Raw genomic sequence first — 23243 nt, forward strand, 5'->3', positions numbered from 1 at the left:
TGAGTGAGGTGCCTTGTTTGATTTTCATCAGAGATGAGTGAGGTGCCTTGTTTGATTATGATCTGAGATGAATTATTTATTTACATCTAATTTGGCTGAGGTGTGTGACTGGGTGCAGCCAGGACTGCAATAGTGGCTGGAAGGGTTGCATCCCATCAACAAGTTAAAATGCACTCCCTGAGATAAAAAGGCCGTTCATCTTCCAAAGTAAGTAGAGAAATGTTTTTGCATGGGTATGTAAAGATAACAGTAATTGTCACAAGGTTTGCTCTCGATTGCTCTTGGTATGCTTTCAGCTGTGAAAACGCCTACAAATGGAACACATCGTAAAGTTATCCTGGCGTAGCATCTGAGAGTGAAACTCCTGAAGTATTTCCTTGTTGTAGTTGCAAAGAAATGTGGAAATAATAAGGCAGCTGTTGTAGGTGCAGCAGAAGCATACTGTGGTACTGTCTGTAGGCAGTCCTGTTGACCTCTCAATGGCGATGGCAAGTAAAAATAGCTTTGTTTTCCAAGATTCACCCCAGCAATGTAGTGTACTTGGACAGAGTGAGGTCTTTAAACGTTACCATCGAATTAGAAAAGAAAGATTTGGCTGAAAAGCTCAATTTTTTTGTGTAGCCTTCACTTGAGTTCAACATTAGAAGTATCAAGAGACTTGTGATAGCAGTTAATTTTTATACATTCACAAAGCAGATTACATGCCTTTCTGCCCATTTTCTTCACTGTACTTTGACTTCACCATTTATCAAGCAGTTGTTTCCTTTTTTTTTTTTTCCTCAGGTGCTGAAAGAGTCTCAGAATTTGAGAGGATATTTTGATTGTCTATTCATAAAACCTTACAGTGTGTCCACAGATGTTATCTCCTTACTGCAAAACTCAAAGCTTGTCGCTTTCAGCCATTTCAAGTTATTTTTTGGTCCTTAGGTGTGTTTGGTGAGCTTCCTTATTGGTGGTAGGGAGGTGTTTTCACAAACTGTGTTATTCACACTGAAGCTTGGTATGATGTTTTAACATGAGGACAAAACGGAATTATGTTGCTGAACTTTGTAAGTTAGCTTATTTATTGAAGAGTAAGTTGAGCAAAGAGTTGATGTTAGCTTCTTCAGAGGGTAAAGTAAATCCGGTCTTAACACTTCATGATGCATATAAATAAAGCGGATTTTTCTGTAATATTTATTTGTTTTGTATGAGTAATACTCAAACTGAATTTTGACTTCAACAAAAAAAAATTACTTCAATCCAAACAAGCAGAGATTTTTTCCAGAAGTATAATTGGTTTCTCAGTCCATAGTGTGCTGTTAAGAGACGGAAATTTGACAAAAGGTAGGATAAGGATTCTCTGTATAAATAACAAACTGCAAGATTCCGTCAAGTGTTTTAAGCAGGCTAGATAAGTCCTGCATTAGAAGTGCTTTCATGCTCCCTTATAAAATCTCAGTATTTTCAATTTATTTATTTTAAACTCAGGGTATGCTTTTTAATCCGTATCTGAACTGCAGCAATGGAGAGACCATTCTTCCATTTATAAAAAAGGCTTGGACAGATTGCGGAAGCCTTTCCAACAAAAGTTTGGTTGTTAAGGTTGATCTTCAAGTTCCATTTAATTTTAGTTTTGTATGTATAGACAGTGTTTTGAATAGATATTAAAAAATAAGTATATTGAAACACATTTGAGTTAATAATGTAATTTTAAGTAATGAATTTAAGCTTATAAATGACTGCCACATTTTAAGTCAGTGAAAATGACTCTCAAAATGAAAATATGCTAGTGTATGTACTGCTTGTGTAAAGTATTCCTTGAAGTAATTAGCAGCTTGGTTGCTGAAGTGATCTAAAATGCTAAAACCACAAGAATATGCTACTTTTCCCTAAAATATGTCCCGTGGCAAAAACAGTGTTGCTCTTTAATGTTTGTGATTATCCAGTATTTTCATTCCTACTGGGTGCTGTTGCGGCTTCTGTGCTGAAGAAGATCTATTCATTCACTGTCACTAGTAGTAAGGTTTCCATACTACTTTCATTTCAGCCCCTAGGAAATGAAAGTTTTAGGAACAGATGTGTATTTTGGTTGGCCTAGTGCCAGCCCTGTTAAAATTCCAGTGTGGGATAGTTATACTGTGCCTTCATCAAGCTCCTCTTCCAGCATCAGTTGCCTGTGGGTAAGGGAGTTCAGGGTAAAGTCTCTGCAAAGCGGGCAGGTGTTTGAGGGCATGGGTTTTCTTCTGTAATGTCCTGGACCTTCTCTGTGTTATATCCCTACATGTGTTCTTGGAAGAGAAGAGATGAGCAGGAAAATAAACAGAAATCCTTGGAATGACTAGTGCCTTTAAAGAAGCATATTTGCAATATATCAAATGTATGGTATTAACCATCTGTAGGATGGGTTTTATGAAACTCATGTTTCACATCCAAGAGAATGAAATGTGCTTAGCAGGGGATTGCATCAGGAGGAGCTCAGACAAGTCCTGCGAATGCTTCCTGCAATTTACTTGTATGGATGGGGCAGTGTGACAGCTCTGTACTTGCCATTTTACTTGGAACATTATGCTTGCTCCCCTGCTTCTTCAGTAGGTTTTGAAAAGCAGATAAAACATCCATAACCCTGTTCTGTGTACTCTGCAGATTTTGATGGGATTTCGGGTCTTAATAGTGTCTTTGGCAAGCCTATGTGTGCAGTATTTCAGAGAGGGACCTGCTGAATATCTGCATTTCCATATCCAGATGCTAAGGAACTGATTATCTACAAAGAATGTAAAGCAGTTCAGTGAACAAGTGGACTCATAAAAATTGATACTGCTGGTTGATATATTTATGAGGAGTTCTAAAATCTGGAGTAACCTGTTTTCAGACTTCTAATATTTGCCTTCCAAGTGTTATAAACTTTATTAAAATTTCACCCTATACAAATTTATTGGCACAAGCTGTTGACCCAGAGAGTTTTTCATATGGGTTTGATAGAAACTAGTGAACATGAAACACAGCTAGAACAATTTCAGGTGGATGAATGCTGTTCTTGGAGCATTCATTTTCCCAATAGTGAGAAGAAAAAGGAAAGGAGGTTTTGAAAACAATTTACTCTCTCTTTCACCCCTGCAGGCTTTTTACACACTCTTAAAGGCATGTGTTCAATGAAGATGATACTAGGCTTTTATTTCAAAGGAAAAAGTATCAACAATGCATTCAACAACCTCTGACCTAATTCTGTAGGCACTGCTATCATGAAAATAATTTACTTGGTGTGGAGACTGTCAGGAATTTCTCAATAGTTCTTAAACCTCCCAGTAAGATTGACATTAGATGAAAGTGTCCACCTTTTCCATGTCACATGCTGATAAAAGACTCATTAACATCTGCATATTAAACACGAAATGTTGAGTGTAGGAGATGGGATTTCTCTCAGCTATACTTCAATGCTTATGAATATTAGCATGCATCAGCAGCCTTTAGTCCCTGGCAGCATTTTTCTAATCAACTCTCCTTAATAATTGAAATATTTTTATTAACAGTGCTGACTCACATGTCCTGGTACCTGTGCAATTCAGATCAATATTTTGTGGTATGCTGGCATTGTCAGTCTTCCTACTTGAAGACAAGTACCGCATGATTCGTGTTCTTGACTTTCTGTAGGCATTTGCATCTGACTGTTGTGCAAGAGAGAGGACTTGGAAGACCTTTGCACTGACTGAGCACAAGTGCCCTGCTCCTGCCATGGTTGCTTGCAAGGCTCTGCTGAGTGGAAACATTAGTGTTTGCACTTTGGGGGGTTTTAATCTCTGCTCAGTAATCAAATTTTTCTAGTATATAAAATACTTCTGCTGTTGAGCTTCACTGTGAGACTCAAGAGTTGTTTGAAAATTATTTTGGTGTTTGTTTCATGTGATTCTATCTGGGACTGTGCATATGTGTGCACAAGTGTGTGCTGAATTATAAGCCTTGTAGTTCTTTGTGTTGGCATAGAGTGTTCTGCTTGGGGCTGCTTGAAGAATGCTTCCCTGTTCTGAAGTGCTTCCCTCTGGATGTACAAAGGTGTGGCACATGGATGTAAATGGTTCTTGGTAGTGCCAGAGGAGGGAATTTGGGGAAACCCTGGCAGTGCTATCAGCAGGTTTTTTCCTAACAGATGTGGTTGGTGTCTGCGGCTTTTACTGCTGCGTTAACTGAAGTTGCTATGCTTTGGCAGTTTATCAGGAGCATGCCTTGCAATTTAAAACTGTGGTGGTTTTCAGTGTAAAGTGATGATCATGCAGAGCTGAAATGGTGAGAACGTTTTGTAGTTAGGTCTTTAAAAATTTACTGTGTATGTGCTGTCTCATGCCTTAAGCTATGCTGTTCTAAATGCCTTTTTTTTTTTAGCTGTTGGAACCTTGCTTGCTCAAAATAGCTAGATTTTTAGTATGCACTTCAGGTGATGGGCTTTTTTTTAAGTCTAAAATGGATAAACCATCTGTTTTTAAAAGTCAAGATGACAGAAAAAATAAATCTTCACAGCAATACCACTGATAGGAGGGAACAGAGCTAAATAACCTAATCCATAGCAGAGCCTCTTCTCAGTACAGCTGGATATGTAACTGCTCCAGCATGTTCTTCTTCCTCCTGTTGCCTTCCCAGGCAGCAATCCTCCTGGATCCAGGATGCCTTTTTTCTTGCTTTGCTTTAAATAATGCAGAGATAGATACATAGCCACAGGTGCCAGGTAGTATTACAGATACCTGAACAGTGATCCATTCAGAAAGAATTACCTATTTAAGAATGTAACAAAACTTGTCTGTAACAAGCAGATCAAAAACTCTGTAAACACAAATAAAAAAAGAAAAAGAAAAAAAAGGTGAAATAGGTCAGATGCATGACACAACTCTGAGATAAGCTGTTGATAAGTTGCTGTTGATAAGCCACTGCTGCAAATATTTGTCTTTGAAACAGTTATAAGAGGGTGGTTGGTCCAGAAGGTAGCATGGGGTTGCTCTGTGGCTAAGGTCTGAGCTGTGACTTGAAGGCTGGTTGTCATCCAGAGAGTACTGGGTGAGGAGGAGGTGTGCAGAAGTGGCTAGTGGCACTAGTGGCAGAAGCTTTTCAACATGTTCAACATCTTTGTCGGTAACACGGGCAGTGGGATTGAGTGCTCCCTCAGCAAGTTTGCTGATGACACCAAGCTGTGTGGTTCAGTTGATACGCTGGAGGGAAGGAATGCCATCCAGAGGGACCTTGACACGCTTGTGAGGTCGGCTGATGCCAACCTCATGAAGTTTAACCATGCCAAGTGCAAGGTCCTACACCTGGGTTGGAGCAATCCCAGGCACAGCTACAGGTTGGGCAGAGAACAGATTCAGAGCAGCCCTGCAGAGAAGGACTTGGGGCTGTTGGTCAATGAGAAAATGAACATGAGCCAGCTTCAGTGTATGCTTGCAGCCCAGAAAGCCAACCGTATCCTGGGCTGCATCAAAAGGAGCGTGACCAGCAGGTCAAAGGAGGTGATCCTGCCTCTCTACTCTGCTCTTGTGAGACCTCACTTGGAGTATTGTGTGCAGTTCTGGTGTCCTCAGCATAAAAAGGACATGGAACTTTTGGAACAAGTCCAGAGGAGGCCACGAGGATGATCAGGGGACTGGAGCACCTCCTGTATGAAGACAGTTTGAGAAAGTTGGGGCTGTTCAGCCTGGAGAAGAGAAGGCTGCGTGGAGACCTCATAGCAGCCTTCAATGTCTGAAGGTGGCTATAGGGATGCTGGTGAGGGACTCTACATTAGGGACTGTAGTGACAGGACAAGGGGTAACGGGTTAAAACTTAAACAGGGGAAGTTTAGATTGGATATAAGGAAGAAGTTCTTTACTGTTATGGTGGTGAGGCACCTTTTATGGGTTGCCCAGGGAGGTTGTGAATGCTCCATCCTTGGCAGTGTTCGAGGCCAGGTTGGACAGAGCCTTGTGTGGCATGGCTTAGTGTGATGTGTCCCTGCCCATGACAGGGGGGGTTGGAACTAGATGATCTTAGGGTCCTTTCTAACCCTTTTTAACTATTCTATGATTCTATGTTCTTTAAAACACAGGGGTAGTTGATGAATTGGGAAATCTTTCTACCTCATTATGGCTTGAATATGGACAAATAAAAAAGTTATGCTGGGCTGAGATGGAAGGTACAGCAAGAAAGTTTCCTTTAATGTAGGTGCCAGTGATGTGACCTTTCAGTTCTTAAAAGGGGCCTATCAGGAAGATGGGGAGAGACTTTTTAGCACGGCCTGTTGCAACAGTGCAAGGGGCAATGGTTTTAAACCGAAAGAGGGGAGATTGAGGCTTGATATGAGGACAAAATTCTTGACAATGGGAGTGGTAAAATATTGGCACAGGTTGCTGAAGAGGTGGTGGATGTGTTATCCCTGGAGACATTTGAGGCCAGGCTGGATGTGGTTCTGAGCAAATTGAGCTAGTTGAAGTTGTACCGGCTCATTGCCGAGGAGTTGGACCAGATGACCTATGTAGGTCCCTTCCAATTCAAACTACTCTGTTATTCTTTCCAAGTACATTGAATATGTATTCAGCTTGCACGTGTTCCTTTAGATCCTGTAGAATCTCACAACCTACACAGATTTGAGTGCCTTTGGGCTGGACTTGCCCACAAGTGACAAGCAGTGACCATCTTTCTGGCAGGTAGCAACAGGGGTGCAGAACAGGGGAAAACTGTGCCAGCTAAATGCAGAGGGTGCTGTAGCAATGTTAATGGATAAATGAAAAGCAAAAATCCCAGCTTTGCCTTTGCCTTACAGCTGGAAGCCTTTCCTTGAGGTTGCAGGATGGTCCTCTCAGCTTATCTGTAGGATTGCGGAATAGCTGTTTCTGATTTTACCTCTTTTTCAACTTAAGGAAAACACACTTTAGCTCCAGGCTCATGTTCATTTCCTGAAGTTTAGCTCTTGCAATCTATATTAGACCTGCCCAGGGTGTTTGCGAGGTCAGTGCTTTTGGAGGCTGCAGTGGAAACTTGCTTGGAGAGTGCTCAGGAGAGCTGGAACAATGTCAGATTGTGCTGGGAAAAGCTGTTTCATGTGGGATGTCTTCAAGGAGCAATTACAAAAATAACACTTGCTGTCAGCCAATAGAGCGGAGCAGTGAGTGGATAATAAATACAAAAATCTGCTTTGTCTTCTAGCATCTCAAGATTTAAAGCTTTTTTGTTAGAAGTTTGCATGGAGAATGGTAATGTAAAACAGCCACTCTTCTGAACAGGTCATAGCTACATTTTAAATTTTAACGTTGATGAGTTGGTTATCTGTTTAAAAGAAAGTATGTATTTTTACAACCATAGAAAAACTTCTGGCCTGTCAGAAGGGTGTGCAGGCACCTAGATCTGGCTCCTTCTTCCCTTCTTATGGCTGCATGGTCGTGTGTTTTATGAGTGCCTGCTGAAATCCCATTGAACTGAGAGGGTCTGTTCCAGGACTGACTGAAAGCAAACACAATATTAGACGTGACAGCTTTCCATCCTTCTCTCAGAAATATTTTTACATGTTGTGTGAAATGAACTTTTATCCATAATTGGCAAATGACCTGTGAAATTGTTTTATATAAGCAGTTACACCTTTCAGTAAATTTAAACTGAGTTCTGGTCCACTCAGCATCATGTTATTGCCTCACAAACCAGTGAATAGATAAGTTTTTGACTAATTCTGTCTATCACCCTGAGGTTAGCTTTGGCAAGCAACATCTGTAACCTGCCACCATGAAAAATTATTTCCAACATGTTCTTCATTAAACTTTTCTACAATATTCAGCTGTCACTGGAGGATTATGGCTTTCTGCTGAAGACCAGAAAAACCTGCAATGAATATTGACTGTCAGTTGTTCTTCATTAAAATCTCTTGTTTGGTTTTACATTTGTGTCTAGCAGCGCAAAAATCGAAAGTATCAGTTTTCTTGCTAGTTTGCTGAAAAGTATGCAACCCAAACTGACAACAGGAAAGGATAAAAATATTTTTTTAAATGTCATTTGAATGAAATCAGAACTGATGTTTCTCTTGTATTTCAGAGGATATTTTCATATATCTTAGTTGCAAAGTGCTCTCTGTCTTATTAGAAAAAGAGCATAGTTTCAGCTTGAAAAAAAAATCATATCACATTCATATACAATGCCTTTAATTCAGATGGATCTTGGAGACTTTTAATCATATATTGCATAAAGTAGCCTAATTTCAGTATTGCATATCACTGAATGTAATCTGCTCATCAAGAGGCTGTGTGCAGTGACCCTGCAAAACGTAAAACTGGGAAACAAAAAAATAATTCAGTATTCAGTCTAAGCTGCTGTGGAAATTTGAGCAGGCAGCATGTTCTGGGGAATTAAATTTGGATAAAGGCTAATCTGATACCTACCTCTGGGTTCACTGGCAACAGGGGCTGCTCCCATTAGCAGCTCTAAGCAGAGTCCTGATGTAGTAGTATGCAATGCTGTCTGGAAGGAATGAACCCAAGACCCTCTCCTGTAAATGTACAAGAAACCTTTAAATGTAAGAGTAAATGCCTGTACCTCTGATTAATCCTTATGAATACCTGCAATTAATTGGGTAATGTTTTTGGCTACTCTCGTCAGCTTTTATCTTTTCCTCTGGGCTGTTAAGAAAGAGATCAGATTTAATCACACAAATAGCAGAGAAGAGCTTTAACCTACAAAATATATCTCTGTTGTTGCCACCAAAGAGCAAAATTAGAGAGCCAGTTTCAGGTTGTTTGGCTGTAAGTGTGCTTGAGAGACAGCACTGTGCTCTTGAGAGATGGTGTACCTTTGATAAAATTTTTTTAGTCTGCTTGATCCGAATAAAATGTTCACCTTTCCATATCAGAAACAAGCAGAGCATTTATGGCATTCAGCAACCTTAATATTTTAAAGTATAGGAAAATATATGGAAAATTAACTCTCAGTATCTTTTCAGGAAGGTGACAACATCACTAATCCCTGTGTGAAAGTCGCTATTGATAAGTGTTTCCTCTTTTCAGCAGCCAGTGAGAGGGAACACAGGTCACTGCGAAGCTGTTTCACCATGCCAGCAAGCGTACGATGCCATAGCAAGAAAGGAGTTTTAAGAAATACTACTCTGAGGTACACCCCTTGTACACCCAGACACTTTGCGAGGTGTTTTTATGCCACAGCAGCTGCCATCCTAGTGCTACCTGTGGGTGAAGCAGGAGTTGAGCACCATAATCCCCACAGGGGGCCTGAGTGCAGGGGGATGTCCAGCTTTTGCAAACTCACTTATTCAGCACTGGCCTTTGTTTAACAAACATCTCCCATAATAAAACAGGGCTGTCTACCCAGTCTGAATTTCAGCTTGGTTGTGCCCCTTCTTCACTGCTTTTCCCCAGGTTGTTGAATTTGTGTGCCTGGTATGCACAGTAAACCTCAGGTTGGTGGCTTTCCACATACCTACCACAGTGGTGGTGTCCCCAGAGCTGCATGGTCTGGTGTGCCTGGGCAGTTTGTGCCCATGGGGAGCCAGCTGGGGCACAGCCATCGTGTATGCTTTGTGTTCTTGGTCAAGCCCGATCGGTTTGTAGCTATACACCGCCATGTCAGGCAGAGACAGTGCCACTGGTGGTGAAGGATCATGCAGCAGTGGGAAATGCAGGCAGCAGGACAGAGTGAATTAGGAGCATCCGGGGCAAAGAGAAAGAACCTGCTGTGGAGTTTAGAAATGGTACTGATGATCTGCCCAGCCCCCTCAAAACACTGCAGGTAGTGATGGGCTGTCCCAGCTGCACATCCGTGCCACAGGCAGGCAGCCATGACTGAGACAGGCTGGGAGAATTGGCTGTCAGCCTGGAGAAGGCTCTGGAGAGAGACCTTAGAGCAACCTTCCAGAGGTGTGACTTCTTCTAATGCCCCAGATGTGGCATAGTTTTCATGAGAGGAGTTCCCTTCCACCTGCTTCTTCATCCCTGCCATGCACCCATTTTTAATCATGCTTCAGCACCATCCATCTCAGTCACATGCCAAGAGCCCTGTGTTCCCACTGGAAAAGAAATAAGGCCAGCAATTGGGGAGGGTGGTAGTGTAAAAAAGAAATAATTAGAAAAAGCCAGAATGACTTCAGAAAAAAAGATACTTAGAAGAAAGGGGATGGCAAATAACACCAGTTAATTGAAGCTGTCCTCATACAGAGACTCAATCTCCCTTTTCATCAAGCAGTAAGAGAAGAGAAAGCTGCCTCATATGTCTTGTGATCAGGGAATTAAGCCATGCATCTCTGAATCTTGTAGGAAGAGAAGGAAGGCAGAGCTCATTCAGGCAAAGCAGAAACCACATTCAGAGAAGAGTTTGCTTGAAGATAATTTTCGTTCATTAGTAAGAATTACCATTCTAAAACTATTTTAATAATTGTTTCACATGACGTTTTGCTGCTGTATGTGTGTATATGTATACATATAGGAATAAATTTAAAAAATAGCTTGTTTGTGTGTGCTATTCGTTTATAAATGCAACTTGGGAATAGTTTCTGTCATGTTGTTGTAGCGTGGGAGCTTGGGACATGATTTTCCAGAGAGCATAAAAGACTGGCACAGCTTTGCTGTCCTACGTATTGGCAATGCACCTCACCAACCAGGAGATATTCCTAATCTAGGTGTATTTTCAGGAAACAATATGGGTCTTCCCTTTACATCTGGGGAGAATGGGGTTTCGCTCTAACCTCAGTGCCCAGCTGAGGTTTGTTTGTGAACATCTGGGAGCTCCAGGGATGGGAGAATTCGTGCCTGTACTTAAAACCTGCTGACAGCTGTTGTTTGTTTAGCTGTTGTCTGAGCGTGTGAATGTGGAGCTGTTTTCTACATAGAGGTGGCTAAGTGAAGCAGTGAAATGTATATATAGAAATTAAGCTTCAGTGCTGAGACCATGTTAATTTCCGTAAAGACAAATATTCTGCTCAAGCACTGCAATGAGGTAGTTCTTCTGTGGTGTTTATGTTCCAGTTACAGTAATTGTCTGAACTGTTGTTATAAGTGCTATTAAGTACAGTTTTCTTTGAATACTATAGCTTGTGCAGTGGAAGTGTTCTATTGGACAGCATACTTAACAAGTTATCATTTCACTTGCTGTTAAAATCATATGTAGCATGAAAACCCATAAGTTGTTTTACAATAGCAGTGTTGCCTAGCAGTGCTTCTGAAAAGCTTAACCACTACTTACCTGTCCCTGATATACTAAGGACAGTGAGATCAAACTGCAATGTCCAGAGTTGAAACAAATATGTTTATTAGAAATCTTCAAATACAACAAGCGTTTTTCATTGTTTAAAGTTTTTTTTTCTTTGTTTATGTAGAGGTGTTTACGTTCTCTGGAAGAGTGAAATGCGTTTAACCAGCAGTGTGTCTCTTCTCTCTTAGATTACTGAACTTTGTGGAGCCAAGCGTGTGGGTTATTTTGGTCCCGCTCAATTTTATATTGCTTTGAAGTTAATTGCAGCAGCTCAGTCAGGGTTCCCAGTACGGATTGAGAGCATTAAGAATGGTAAGTAGCAAATTTTGCTTGCAGCGCTCTGCACTTGTTTCTTACTTTCTTTAATTCTTGTCAGCTCTCCATGGTGGTACGCTTTTTCTGCTAACATATCTATGTGTAGAAGGTAATGTTATATTCTCTAAGTGACTGGTACAAAATTTCAGTGAATTACGTGTGTGGCAAAAGCTGAGATGACATCCCCTTCTAGAAAAAGCGTTACCAAAGGAGTGGAATGAATGACAGCTGATCAGTGCAAGGGATGCATTTCTCTCTCCCCTTCAGCCTCTGATCTTGACAGCTGTCCAGAATGGGAGCTTATTGCTGAGTCTGGTGGAGGCTTGCTGTGGTGGATGTTGGCAGGTCAGGGGTTCCCCTGTGCAGGGCAGCTTGCAACATTCAGCATGCTTTAGCAAATAATCCTGCTTAAATAAACAGGTAATGGTGACAAAATCCTAATGCTTCCTATCAGTAGGTATGAACATGTGTATTAGATGTAATTTAAAACAGCATTGTTCTTCACAGTGACTTGACAGCAATATTAAATGTACTATTTTTGATGGAGAAAAATGCTTCTTAAAGAGGCTTATCAAATTCAAGTGATGAGGAGAGAAAGCAAGTCCCTTTTAGGTGTAAAACCTTGATAGCAGCTAAATGGCAGGAACTCTGTTTTTACCTTGGTGATGCATGCTCTGCCTTGCTGATGGATGCCTTGCCTTAACAGGGCTCAGGCTTTAAAACATATGGCTTTTCATTTGGGCTTGAGCCTGAACAGGTTTGAACCTTTAGCTCCCATATCCCAGGCAGACATTTAAACCATGCCATGAGGCCATGCCCTGGGCAAGAGTGCTTACCACCATCCAGCTGAAGGCTGTGACACAACCAGCCACAAGACCAGAGAGGAGATAGGAAAGGCAGGACGGAGCCATAGCCTCGCAGTTGGGTCGCTATTCACAGCACAGTTTCTGCTCTGCTGTCCCTGCTAAGGGCAATGAAATGTAAAATCTGCCTATCTTACAAGGCACAGTGAAGGGATCCCCTGGTCTGCTTCCATCTGAGGGGGAAGCCAGGCTGGCAAGCATGTGCAGACCTGTGTGAGCTGAGCTCCTGTGGTGCAGGGCTCCTGACCAAGTGGAAGGGGTTGGATGCAGGTGTCTGGCTGGAACGGGAGTGTAAACTAGAGGTGAAGCAGGGTGGCTTGAATTTGTCAGTTTTTCTTACAGTTTGTGTGCTCTCTCTTGGCATTGCTATCCTTGTTAAGCATGTTAATTTGAACCTCACCCCCAAAAAACCCCATAACCCAACCCTGAAAACCACCAACAAATTAATGTAGAAACATCAACTACATGAGATTTACTGTGTTTTACACATAGCATAGGATCATAGAATGGTTTGGGTTGGAAAGGACCTTAAGATCATCAAGTTCCAACCCCACTGCCATGGGCAGGGACACCTGACCCTAGACCGTGTTGCCCCAGGCTCTGTCTAACCTGGCCTTGAACACTGCCAGGGATGGAGCATTTACAACCTGTTCCAGTGCCTCACCACCATAACAATAAAGAACTTCTTCCTTATATCTAACGTGAACTTTCCCTTAAGTTTAAGTTTAAACCCATTACCCCTTAGCCCATCACTACAGTCCCTAATGAAGAGTTCTTCTCCAGCATCCTTATAGCCCCCCTTCAGATACTAGAAGGCTGCTGTGAGGTCTCCATGCAGCCTTTTCTTCTACAGGCTGAACAGCCCCAACTTTCTCAGCCTGTCTTCATAGAGGAGGTGCTCCAGTCCCCTGATCATCCTCGTGGCCCTCCTCTGGACTTGTTCCAACAGTTCCATGTCTTTATTAGATTGAGGACACCAGAACTGCACACAGTATTGTAAGTGAGGACTGCAAATAGTCTGCATACTTGAGTGAGGAAGGGTACTTGCAGTCCTTACATTGATATCCTGCTTGCTTACTGTTACTGAAATACTTCCAGTGCTAATTTCATTTTTTCTTGAAATATATGAGTGCCTTTAGAGTGGGGTGAGTTACATGTACCAACCCAAATTGAGTTCTTTTTCTTTCTGGTAGTAGCTGTAGGTGTAAATTATCACAGAAGTAACGTATGGCTTTGCTAGGTTTTGAGCATTCTGTTAATTTGAATTGTACTGATCTTTCAGGGTGACTGCGCACAAAAATAATGGTGTTTCTTCAAATTAATCATTAATTGTCTTAAAGGGTGACAAAGTGTCCTCCTGCTGCTCTGCGGCGCAGATGCAACATGGGACCTTTTGACACTGTCATTTCACCAGGCCTTGGCATGATCTCTGAACCCTACCATTTTGAATTTGTTCCTTTTATGATGGCAGTGTTGAGGATACTGTGATCCTGACTGATTAATTCATCAGTCCCACGGTTTCTGTGGGAAACCATTCTTTTCATTACACACAGCGTTTTGAAGACAGGAAATGAGTTTGCCGCTTGCTTTAATAATGTGCACAAGGCTTATTTCTTTCTCTGTGCATGGAGAGATTATATATTAAGCTAGTGAATGTAGCTTTGTATAATATTCACATTTTTATTAAGATACAAAATAATCACAGGAGTTCCACACTTACAAATGTTACAAAATATAAATAGTAATCTTTTACAGATAAACTTTTCTTTGGTTTTACAAGACGATACTGCTTAAAGTACTTTTAATGTGCTGTAGTCTCAGCTGAATTTTTCTCTCTTTTAATGAAGAATTGCCCCTGCCACGGTTTATGGCGCTGAAAAATGACAGTGAAGCTCGTTACGGGACTCCAGCAGAACTCCATGGAGTTAAGTTTCAGGTTCCACATGCAGCTTTGGAAAAAAATTGCTACAAAAGAACAGATGAAGGGGACAAACAGGTAACAGGCTTGTCTCCTTCAGGCCAGTTTGTCATTACACAACCTCCTTCTGCGTCCAATGATTACACTCGCATGGGCTTACTCAGTTTTGTAGTACTAGACAGGAGATGAACTCCCGTCATGCAAATAATTCCCATTGGGCTGTGCTCTATCTTTGATGCATTCCAGTTGCATCCCTGAAGGGAATTTCTCTATATGAGCTTGTATAAAGCTGTCAGCACTGTAATATTCTTTCAGCATTGTCCTCCTACTTAGTCCAGCACTGTTTCTTAGAGAGGCGTAAGGGAGGAACAGCAAATAGAAACCTGTTTGTGAAAGAGAATGAAAGCAAGCAATTTCTCATGGCCAGTATGATATTTAGTAACTATAGAATTATTCAGTTGGAGAAGAGTTGTTGAATCATGAGTGACTGTTTCTGGGTGGGATAAGACCACCAGGTTTTCTTCCATTCTAGCCTCTTAGAGGAGTGGTCCAGAGTAAATCTGCTTTTCTTTGTCCTCAGCGAAACATTGTCTCAGCATTCTTTGTTTTGAGTAGCCAATTTAATAAAGCTCTCTAAGGGAGGTTTGTATTACCTGTACTTACTAGAGTTGAGAGCACTTACTCAGATACAAGCAGCTTCACAATGCAACCTTGATTTGCATAATTTTCCCCGGGCCTGACACCTTCTTCTCTGGTACTGTATCAGGTAATGTTGTAAGTGCCTTGTGGCAGGCACTTTTATCTTCCTGTAATGTGCACACACATTTATCACAGTGTGCCAGTGTGAGTGACAGCATTCTCAGCCTGAGGTCAACCAACAGGAATTAGCTGATGACAAGATGGTGAGAATAACAGGATGAGGAAGAAGAGCATGCATGTTTATCTGCCTGCATGTACTGACACCGAAGCGGAACGCTGCCTTCAAACCCCTGACTCCATCTAGGTTATCTTTGTTGTGCTACATTTTCCTTCTTACTCAGTAAAACTGTTTCAGGATCACATCCTCCTCCTAAGCAATCTCTGTATGTCAAGGGAAAGAGAAAGCTTTAGGGTAATTAACCAGTAACACCTACAAATCTACAGAGTACCTAAAATACTGATTCAAGAGATTTATTTTAATTTTTAATAAGTTTTTGTATGAAAAATGCTCTCCCACAAAGAATGCACTCACACTGTGTTATGTAATTTCAAAGATACTCACATTAAGCTTTCTACGTGTACTTCTTAAGGCATCTTTGGAAGCAAAATATCTTAAGCTGTTCATTGCAAAGCTTTGCTATGGCTTTGCCGTGCTTTACCTCTAGAAGGCTCAATACCAAAATCTGTCTTTTGCTTTCTCAGGAGCTTTTTCTTGGAAATAAAGGGCCTGAAGCAGCTGCAGTATTTGCGGCTTCTTTGTCCGTCATGCTGGATGTGTTTGGATAACTGTGCAGGACTACCTGGTGTTTTTTTTGGTCTCAGAATTGCTTTTTGTGTTGGTGTGTTTTAAAATAGGAGCCCAGATCTCCTCCAGTGTCTCCAATATGCTCACCTCCTGCTTCTCCATCTACTTACCAGAGAATACCCCTAAGTTATGGATATGGTAAATCAAGAAGTGGTCTGGAGCAGCAGCATGGAGGTAGGATAAAAATTGGGATGCACACATTGTTTACAATTTTTTTTTCTTTCTCAGAAGCATCAAATTTCAAATGCAACTGACGATCAGCATAATGATTAAAAATTTAGCTAAACCTGTACTTTGAAAAATTATTTAATCAACTTTATTTTGATTGTTCAATCCTGTCTTCCTGTTCATGATCTGGTAAATAAGTTAGATTTATATGTCATGGCTCACAGATAAATGTGAATAGCTAATCTATGACAAGGCTATGTGCAATGTATCACAGTGACAGGGTGTTTGTATTTTCAGACTGCATGGTGCCTTTGGTTTTATTAGAGGGGAAGAAAATCTCCTGATTTCAGTAGCCATTATATTAATTTTCAGATTGGCAGTGAACCTTCCTTTGGCAGGCAGGATAATAATCTCTCTAGTCTCTTTGGTTTTATAACAGAAATAACACTAAAACATGAATATAGAAACAGTCCCACAATGTCACATAGACAAAACAGTCAAAAATAAGGCTTCATCCTTGATCTCACTGCCGTAGAGTAGGTGGTAAAACATCCTGATTTTAATAAGAAGGTAGTGGGCAGGAGCCAGTTTTATTAGTAACAGGAACTTCTAAAGCCTTAGTAATGTTCTTGCGCTCACTTAATTGCAACATCTGGTGGCCAAGATGCTGACAACAGTAGGCATTTGTGTCTGTCATCCTTCCCTCATTCTTCCTGCCTTCAGTTAGTATTTGCAGTGAGTGAAGAGTGGAGTGTGGTACTAGTCCGTTTAGCTGTTGTCCTTGTTTACAAATGAATGAAAATACAGAGCTATTTAATTTTGAAACTCAGTACAACCACGATATGACTGTGTTTGGCACTGTCAAGTGGCCTTCATGGGAAGATCATCCCAGTACTGAGTCACAGGCATTCATTTGCCAATTAGGTAAACTGCTGTTTGTTCAGTGTTGGGATTTTTTCCTCACCCCACCTTCGGCATAACTGATCAAAACAGTGATGGTTGACTTCTGAAGTAAGCAGTACTAGTGAGGTGGTACTATTAATTTCTGCTCCAGTGAAGAAAGCATATAGCAGATAGCCCACACCCTGAAGAGCTGGGCAGGAGGTGACCATGAGGAGCAGCTGACTGCCACCTCTGCTCTTTTCTGGGATTCTGTTCCAGATTGGTCAGTGCTATGGGGGCATTTTGGGTGTTAGGGTTTTTATATTTGTTCCTCCCCTCTCCCCTTCCTTCCCCTCCCTGAATTTGGTTGCAAACGTAACTCTAGGGTCATTGGCTGTGCAGAGTGAGTAGAGGCATCTAATCTAAACTGTCAATTCCTTCTAAAATTAATTATTAAACAGCTTGAATTTTTAAGGTGAAAAAAATACTACAGGTATAGAACACTATGGTTATTTGCCAGAAAGAGAATTTCTCCTATATTCCAGAAAAGGAAGCTCTCCTATTCTAATCCCACCAAGGATACTTCAGCCAAATGTATTCTCAGTGGCAGTAAGTGGATTACATTTTAGGGCCCATGCTGTGCTAAGTGCCAGGCTAGGTGACCTACTGGTTCTTCCTGGCCTTTAAGATGAGGACTCTTTCAGTTTTTTGAAGATCACTTGAAAGGATAGTTCTGGAAGCCACCATCTTAGTGTATGCACAGGAGGTGCTGGTGACACAGCACTGACACAGGTCGGCTGGTCTTCACTGCAGGTCTGACCATGAAACTGGGTGGTTTGTCTTCAAGGGCAGCCCTTTGCACTGCAACCATGACTATACTTTTTTCTTGATAGTTTTGGATGCTTTTCTTGCTAGCAAACACAGAGCAGTGTTTCCTTGTGTTTAAATCTCCTCTCTAAGGGCATCTGTATATTTCACAACTTCCTTCCTGTATTTTTTTCTGAAATTAGGAGTTGCTTGTACAGGAATAAAAATAGATGCCTTACAGGAATAAAAATACATGCCAATACAGGATAAGAACACTTAGAAAGACAAGAGGAGTTGGGGTATAGTTTTTAAGGTCTGAACCTATTTTAAGGTTTCTTCGTCTCGCTTTTCATTATGGGTCTTATGAGTTCTGTCTGCAAGTTTTGAATAGGCTGGCAGCAGAAGTTCTCAGATCTGTAAGGGTCTGTGAGTGGGTTGCCTTTTTGTTTGCATACTTGACCTATTTTTAAAACATTGTTCCTAAATGTGTTGTTATGCCACCACTTACTGTATTTTCTGCAGTGGAATGTAAGTGACTTATTTTAGCAGGAAAAGAAGCAATTATTACTTTTATTTACTAACTTTACTCCAAGTAATGCAAAATGTATTTTGATTTTCAACAGAAATTAGGGAAGGGGGAAAGAAGAGTATATAAAAAAATAGTGATTTACTCATTGGTAACATTGTCAAAGTGTATTTTTTGCAGCTCCATTGAATTCTTTCTTCTTATTTGTAGTGCATTCTTGTGCTATATATGGCTGTAAGTATATAAAACATATAAACAGGCTATATAAATATATATTTCAACATGGTGAACAATGATTTTTGTTATCTAGTATTATATAACTGACAGTTTCTATCAGTAATGTCTGAAGAATGACGTAACATGAAAGACAAGTATGTGGCTGGAATATTGTTGCAGAAGACAAAATGGATTTTGATAGTAGGTTCAGAAGGTAGATTCTTGACCTTGTGGTATTTATCATTTCCTTTACTCTAGTAGGATCTTTTTAATTATCCTTTTATTTTTATTTTATTTATGTACTTAATTTTTAAATGTCTGTAGTTCCTTATGAAGTCAGACACTCTACTCACCAGCAGGATGGACCATCATCAGGGAATTATGGAGCCAAGCCTTCACTCACCTGCTCAACTCCAAATCGGGTAATGAGTTACATGTTTTTCTTTAGTAGTGCTACTAATAAGACAATAGAGAAAGACAAAAAGGGCAGAAAAATTCTCACATCATAAGTAAGAAATGTTCTTCATGGTGTTTTTAAAGTAGAGGCTGAAACATGTTTTTTTAGTATATGAAAAAGAAAATAAAAAGCTGATGGGGAAGGAAGAATTAAAATAAATAATCCAATTAATTAAATTGCTGAAGCTAAGTAGAAGTAGTATCAAAGAGCATAGATAGGAAAACTATACTAAGAATCTTCAGTTAAAAAGTAAAAAAATAAAATAAAATTGAGGTTATCCTAGCAGAAGTAAAAGTTTTCATTTAAAACCTATGAGGTTTCACAGAGATTCGTGTTTGATTTAGAATGTTGTCTGTAACACATGCACAGAATTTATGGCCTAATATTCTGTGTATTGTGTTTTCACCCCAGTTGGTTAAATCACATTGCAAATAGAAAAAATAAATTTCTTACTGTATGTTTGGTTTTATAAGATGGGTCTTATGTTTTCCTGCTTTTTGCAAAAGCAGATCTTTCCAACGTTGCTGTATAGCTGCTGTGCATCTATTATGCGAACAGGTAGTTTACCCTAAGGATTAGTTTTTCCTAAATAAGTAAGACTCAGAGACTCTGTGCCTTTTCCTAAGTGCTTAGCACTCAACACCCATATTAAAATGTCACTTGAGCCTCAGGAAAAGATGTATAGGTAGTGTCGCATAATTTGTGCTAACTTGAAAGGAAAGTGAGTACATTTGTGTAGCACTTTGAAATGAAAATTAGTTTAAGGCTTTATGATGTTGCCTATTTCGGGGATCTTTTGATGTATTTCAGAACAAGTGCTTTGTGTTGTTTCTTAGGAAATGGACAGGTATGTCAGAGAAAGGGTTTCGGACCTGGTTGGAGTCAGGCTATTGTTAATTCTTGCCCTTCCTCTTTAAAAGCATTATCATTCAGGCCTATATCTTGACTATTAAGTCATTGCACTTTAACAAAGGTAGTAACTGTACCAGCAGCCCTCTTCTAGACATCACCACTCAACCTACCAAACATATAGACCTTCCTTAGACAACTCAATCAGAAAACAAAGACAGAAATGGATAAAATGTCCTTTTCATCCAGAATATTCTTCTTCCTGAAGTAGGATTTTTTACCTAAACCGTAAGAAGTGACAGAGGGTTGAGGAGGTCTCAAGAGTTTTGCATGTCTCCCTGGCTTGGTGTAATGTGTTCTTAAGTTACTTGAGGAGTATAGAAGGTCCAGAAGCAGTGTAGCTCTGTAATAACTAAATATATACTTTCTTAGCAAAGCTAAATTGTCATGCACTGTGCTGCATAAATACAGCTTTAGGTCCTTTGCTGTTTCCATTCATTTCAGGTGTACAGTATGCATTTCAGGGTTGTAATGCATGGCAGCCAAAATGACCCCCTAAAATGAATCCAAAGGTAATAAATTTTGACACGGACTTTGTTTTTTTGCAGTCTCAGCAGTTGTAAAATTTCTTCTTTTATTTTAGCTTGGGTCATGTAAAACTTCCTTTAATTGTCTGGGTAAAGATGCCTAACATTAGCCTCAGCTTTATTGGAAAAGTAGTGAGATAGTGATCTGCATGGCTGTCTCTGCTTCACCTCTTTTTAAAATACATATTTTAAATGTAAATCACTCCCTAACAGAACAGAGTGAGTGTGGTTTCTTGAGGTGCCCAGTGCCCTTCTACCCCACCACTGGTGGCTGGTACCAGTGTCCCCCTCCCTTCAGTCTCTTTCAGCAGAGCGGGAGCAGCAGGACAGCAACACCCACTATTCAGATGACCCTTGGAGGATAACAGAGGAGCAGCGAGACTACTATATCAACCAGTTCAGGTCCCTGCAGCCTGACCTGAGCTCCTTTGTTTCAGGTAATTTCTACCTAACACTATACATGTCAAACAGAGGGACCAGTCTGAGAAGTGAGAAGTGTTAAGTAGATAATTCTTTTTTTCTGTCTGGAGTGAGTTTATGAGAAAAAATTGGTTGTGGCAGACAACTCAAAGAGCAAAACAATACTGTGGCTATTACATTTTTTCTTAAATATTCTCATTTTAGAAAAAAATCGTATCTAAAGGAGAAGTGTTGGCAATTCAGCAGAAATTAAAATGAGCTCTCTATATTTCATCCACTGTATTTGTGGATCACATCTGCAGTGTATAGTGAGCTGAAAAGCTAAGGGTATATATTGAGCTTGCTTTCCCAGCAGAAATGTGGCAGTATTCATGGGATGAAAGTGAAGCATGCAGTTAACTGTCACATGTGGCCAAGCCTGAATGTTTATGGCTCTGCAGACTGAGATTTTAATCTTTAGGTGATTAGAAGCAAATCCTGGATAGCACACGTGTGCTGAAAGTATTGTTAACAGCATGAGATTACTTTTCCATCCTGAACAGGAGGATCAGGGTGATCATGAGAGTCACTGTGGGTATAGGCAGTACCTTTCATGCTTTGGTTTGGTAAGGAAGACATCACAGTTTGTAAACTGAGGCATTTTTACTGAGCCCTGCTGGATTACTAGGATTCAGGAGGCTTAGATCCAGCCAAAAATTTAAATAACTTTCTGCTGACAGAAATCAGGGCATCACCAGTTCTTTGACTCAGTTAAAACTCCTTCATATAATCTTCTTGAAAGAGAAAATGATTGTCCAACAACGTTGTATTTCCTCACAGACTTATTATATGTATGGAGCTGTGTAGGCATGTATATATATATATATGCATATACAGCCTCTCAGGTAGTTGTGCATTTTTCTTTATGTTGAGCCAAGTGCTCAGGCAGGTCTTGCCTATCTGAAATTACTGTTCATGAATGGTAAATTTGAGCTTCCACAGCATCCTACAATAATTAAGCTGTAGAAATCCTTGCTACAGCATGTTACGGACACTAGAGTTTTGTTCAGGTTCAGGAAGTTATTTGAGAAATCTGTGATTCAAGAAATCTGTCATAAGTTATTGAATATTTAAGTGCTACCCCTGGTTGAGGAAGTTCCTGAATTGCAGGTGGTCAGAGGGTGGGGGATATTCTGGAGGTACATTGTTATTACATGGCTTCTTCATGGTTACATACTCCTCTCTTGGTATCAGGTGCTGGAGAGGACATGGCTGTGCTAGGCAAATCTTGGACAGCTTTTCTTATGTACTGCAGTGGGTGATCTGACCTGAATGCCCAAGGAGAAAAGGAGTATAGATCTTGAAGTCTGTGCTTCATGTTGCCTTATGTTTTATAAGAGCCTGTATCCAGCTAGGGTTTCTAGATAACCCTGATAGCCTACACATATGGGATGGTGAAGAAGCAAATGTGTTAGCTAGAAGAATGAGAAGGACTTGTGGCAAGATGAATGAGAATGCCTGCAGCAGGACAGTGGCTCTGTGGTAGCTGAATCTCCTTGTTCCCCTTCCCCCCAAAATCTGAGCCTGAAGGGAAAAGTCGTGGGTGAAGCAGCTTCTTTAGAGAGCAGTGTAGATGCTAAAGCACTGTACTGCCACACACATAGCTTCTGAGTGAAGTAGAGCTGTTTGTGTCTGTTATGTCATCATTATTGACATACTAATTATGCTGGTTAGAATCACTAGTACTAAAGCGTGTTTTCCTTCCTTCAATTTTTCCCATATGGAGGGAATGGTGAAATGAGGTCTGGCTTTCTCTGTCACTTATTCAGCAAGAGACAAATGGTTCAACAGCCGTAGTAACATTCAGTTAATCTGAGCATCTCTTGGATGTAAAGTAACCAGCTGCTTCTGGCATGGCAGCTCTGGTCAAAGGTAAATAATTGGAGACCTAATTTCCAATGGTTGATAAGGCATGGTTTCCCAACAGGTTCTGTGGCAAAGAATTTCTTCACAAAATCAAAGCTGCCCATCCCAGAGCTTTCTCACATCTGGTAAGTACTGTAATAAGTGTTGGGGATGTGTATCCTTGTATTCCCCCCCCTTTTTTTTTCATAAAAGATGCTTAATTCAAGAGTTCTTGTTAAATTATGAAGTGTCTTCAATTATGGTTATTGCTCTTATCTCCAGAATCACTTTGAGGCCCAAGCAGCAGGGTGCTCATTGATCTTCCTGACACGCTTGTTTTCTGGGGAGATGTTCACCTACTCAGCAGGACTGGGAAGGTTTGAAGAGATCTATAACTGAGAGCTGTTCTTAAGCAGCATCATTAGCTCCATGAAAGTGATGGTTTTTCATTAAATGACACAGAGGAGAAGCACCTCTGGAATGTTTTAGATGTGTTGTTGGTTTTATGTTTCTGGCTGTGTTTTGTCAGAGGAGGCCTAATTAATGCCTAATTTTTAGTAAGTACAGCTACATAATTCATCAGTGCTTTTCTAATGAACCAGTACACTTTTAATGAGCCTATTTAGAAATTATTGCAGGATGGAACTGTACATGATAAAATTTGACAAT

The 23243-nt window shown here is 40.5% G+C and overlaps 1 protein-coding gene across 1 annotated transcript in view; it reads left to right on the forward strand.

Annotated features, from left to right (window-relative positions):
* The window catches only part of REPS2 (RALBP1 associated Eps domain containing 2), a 96749-nt gene that overhangs the window by 23806 nt on the left and 49700 nt on the right, over positions 1-23243 (forward strand). The window contains exons 2-7 of the mRNA XM_034074469.1: positions 11367-11490; positions 14204-14352; positions 15829-15952; positions 18702-18799; positions 20569-20707; positions 22657-22720. Coding sequence (XP_033930360.1) covers positions 11367-11490; positions 14204-14352; positions 15829-15952; positions 18702-18799; positions 20569-20707; positions 22657-22720 — 698 coding nt within the window. The remainder of the gene's footprint in view (positions 1-11366; positions 11491-14203; positions 14353-15828; positions 15953-18701; positions 18800-20568; positions 20708-22656; positions 22721-23243) is intronic.

The sequence above is a fragment of the Melopsittacus undulatus genome, chromosome 2 (genome assembly GCF_012275295.1).
Source record: "Melopsittacus undulatus isolate bMelUnd1 chromosome 2, bMelUnd1.mat.Z, whole genome shotgun sequence".
In the NCBI taxonomy this organism is placed as follows: domain Eukaryota; kingdom Metazoa; phylum Chordata; class Aves; order Psittaciformes; family Psittaculidae; genus Melopsittacus; species Melopsittacus undulatus.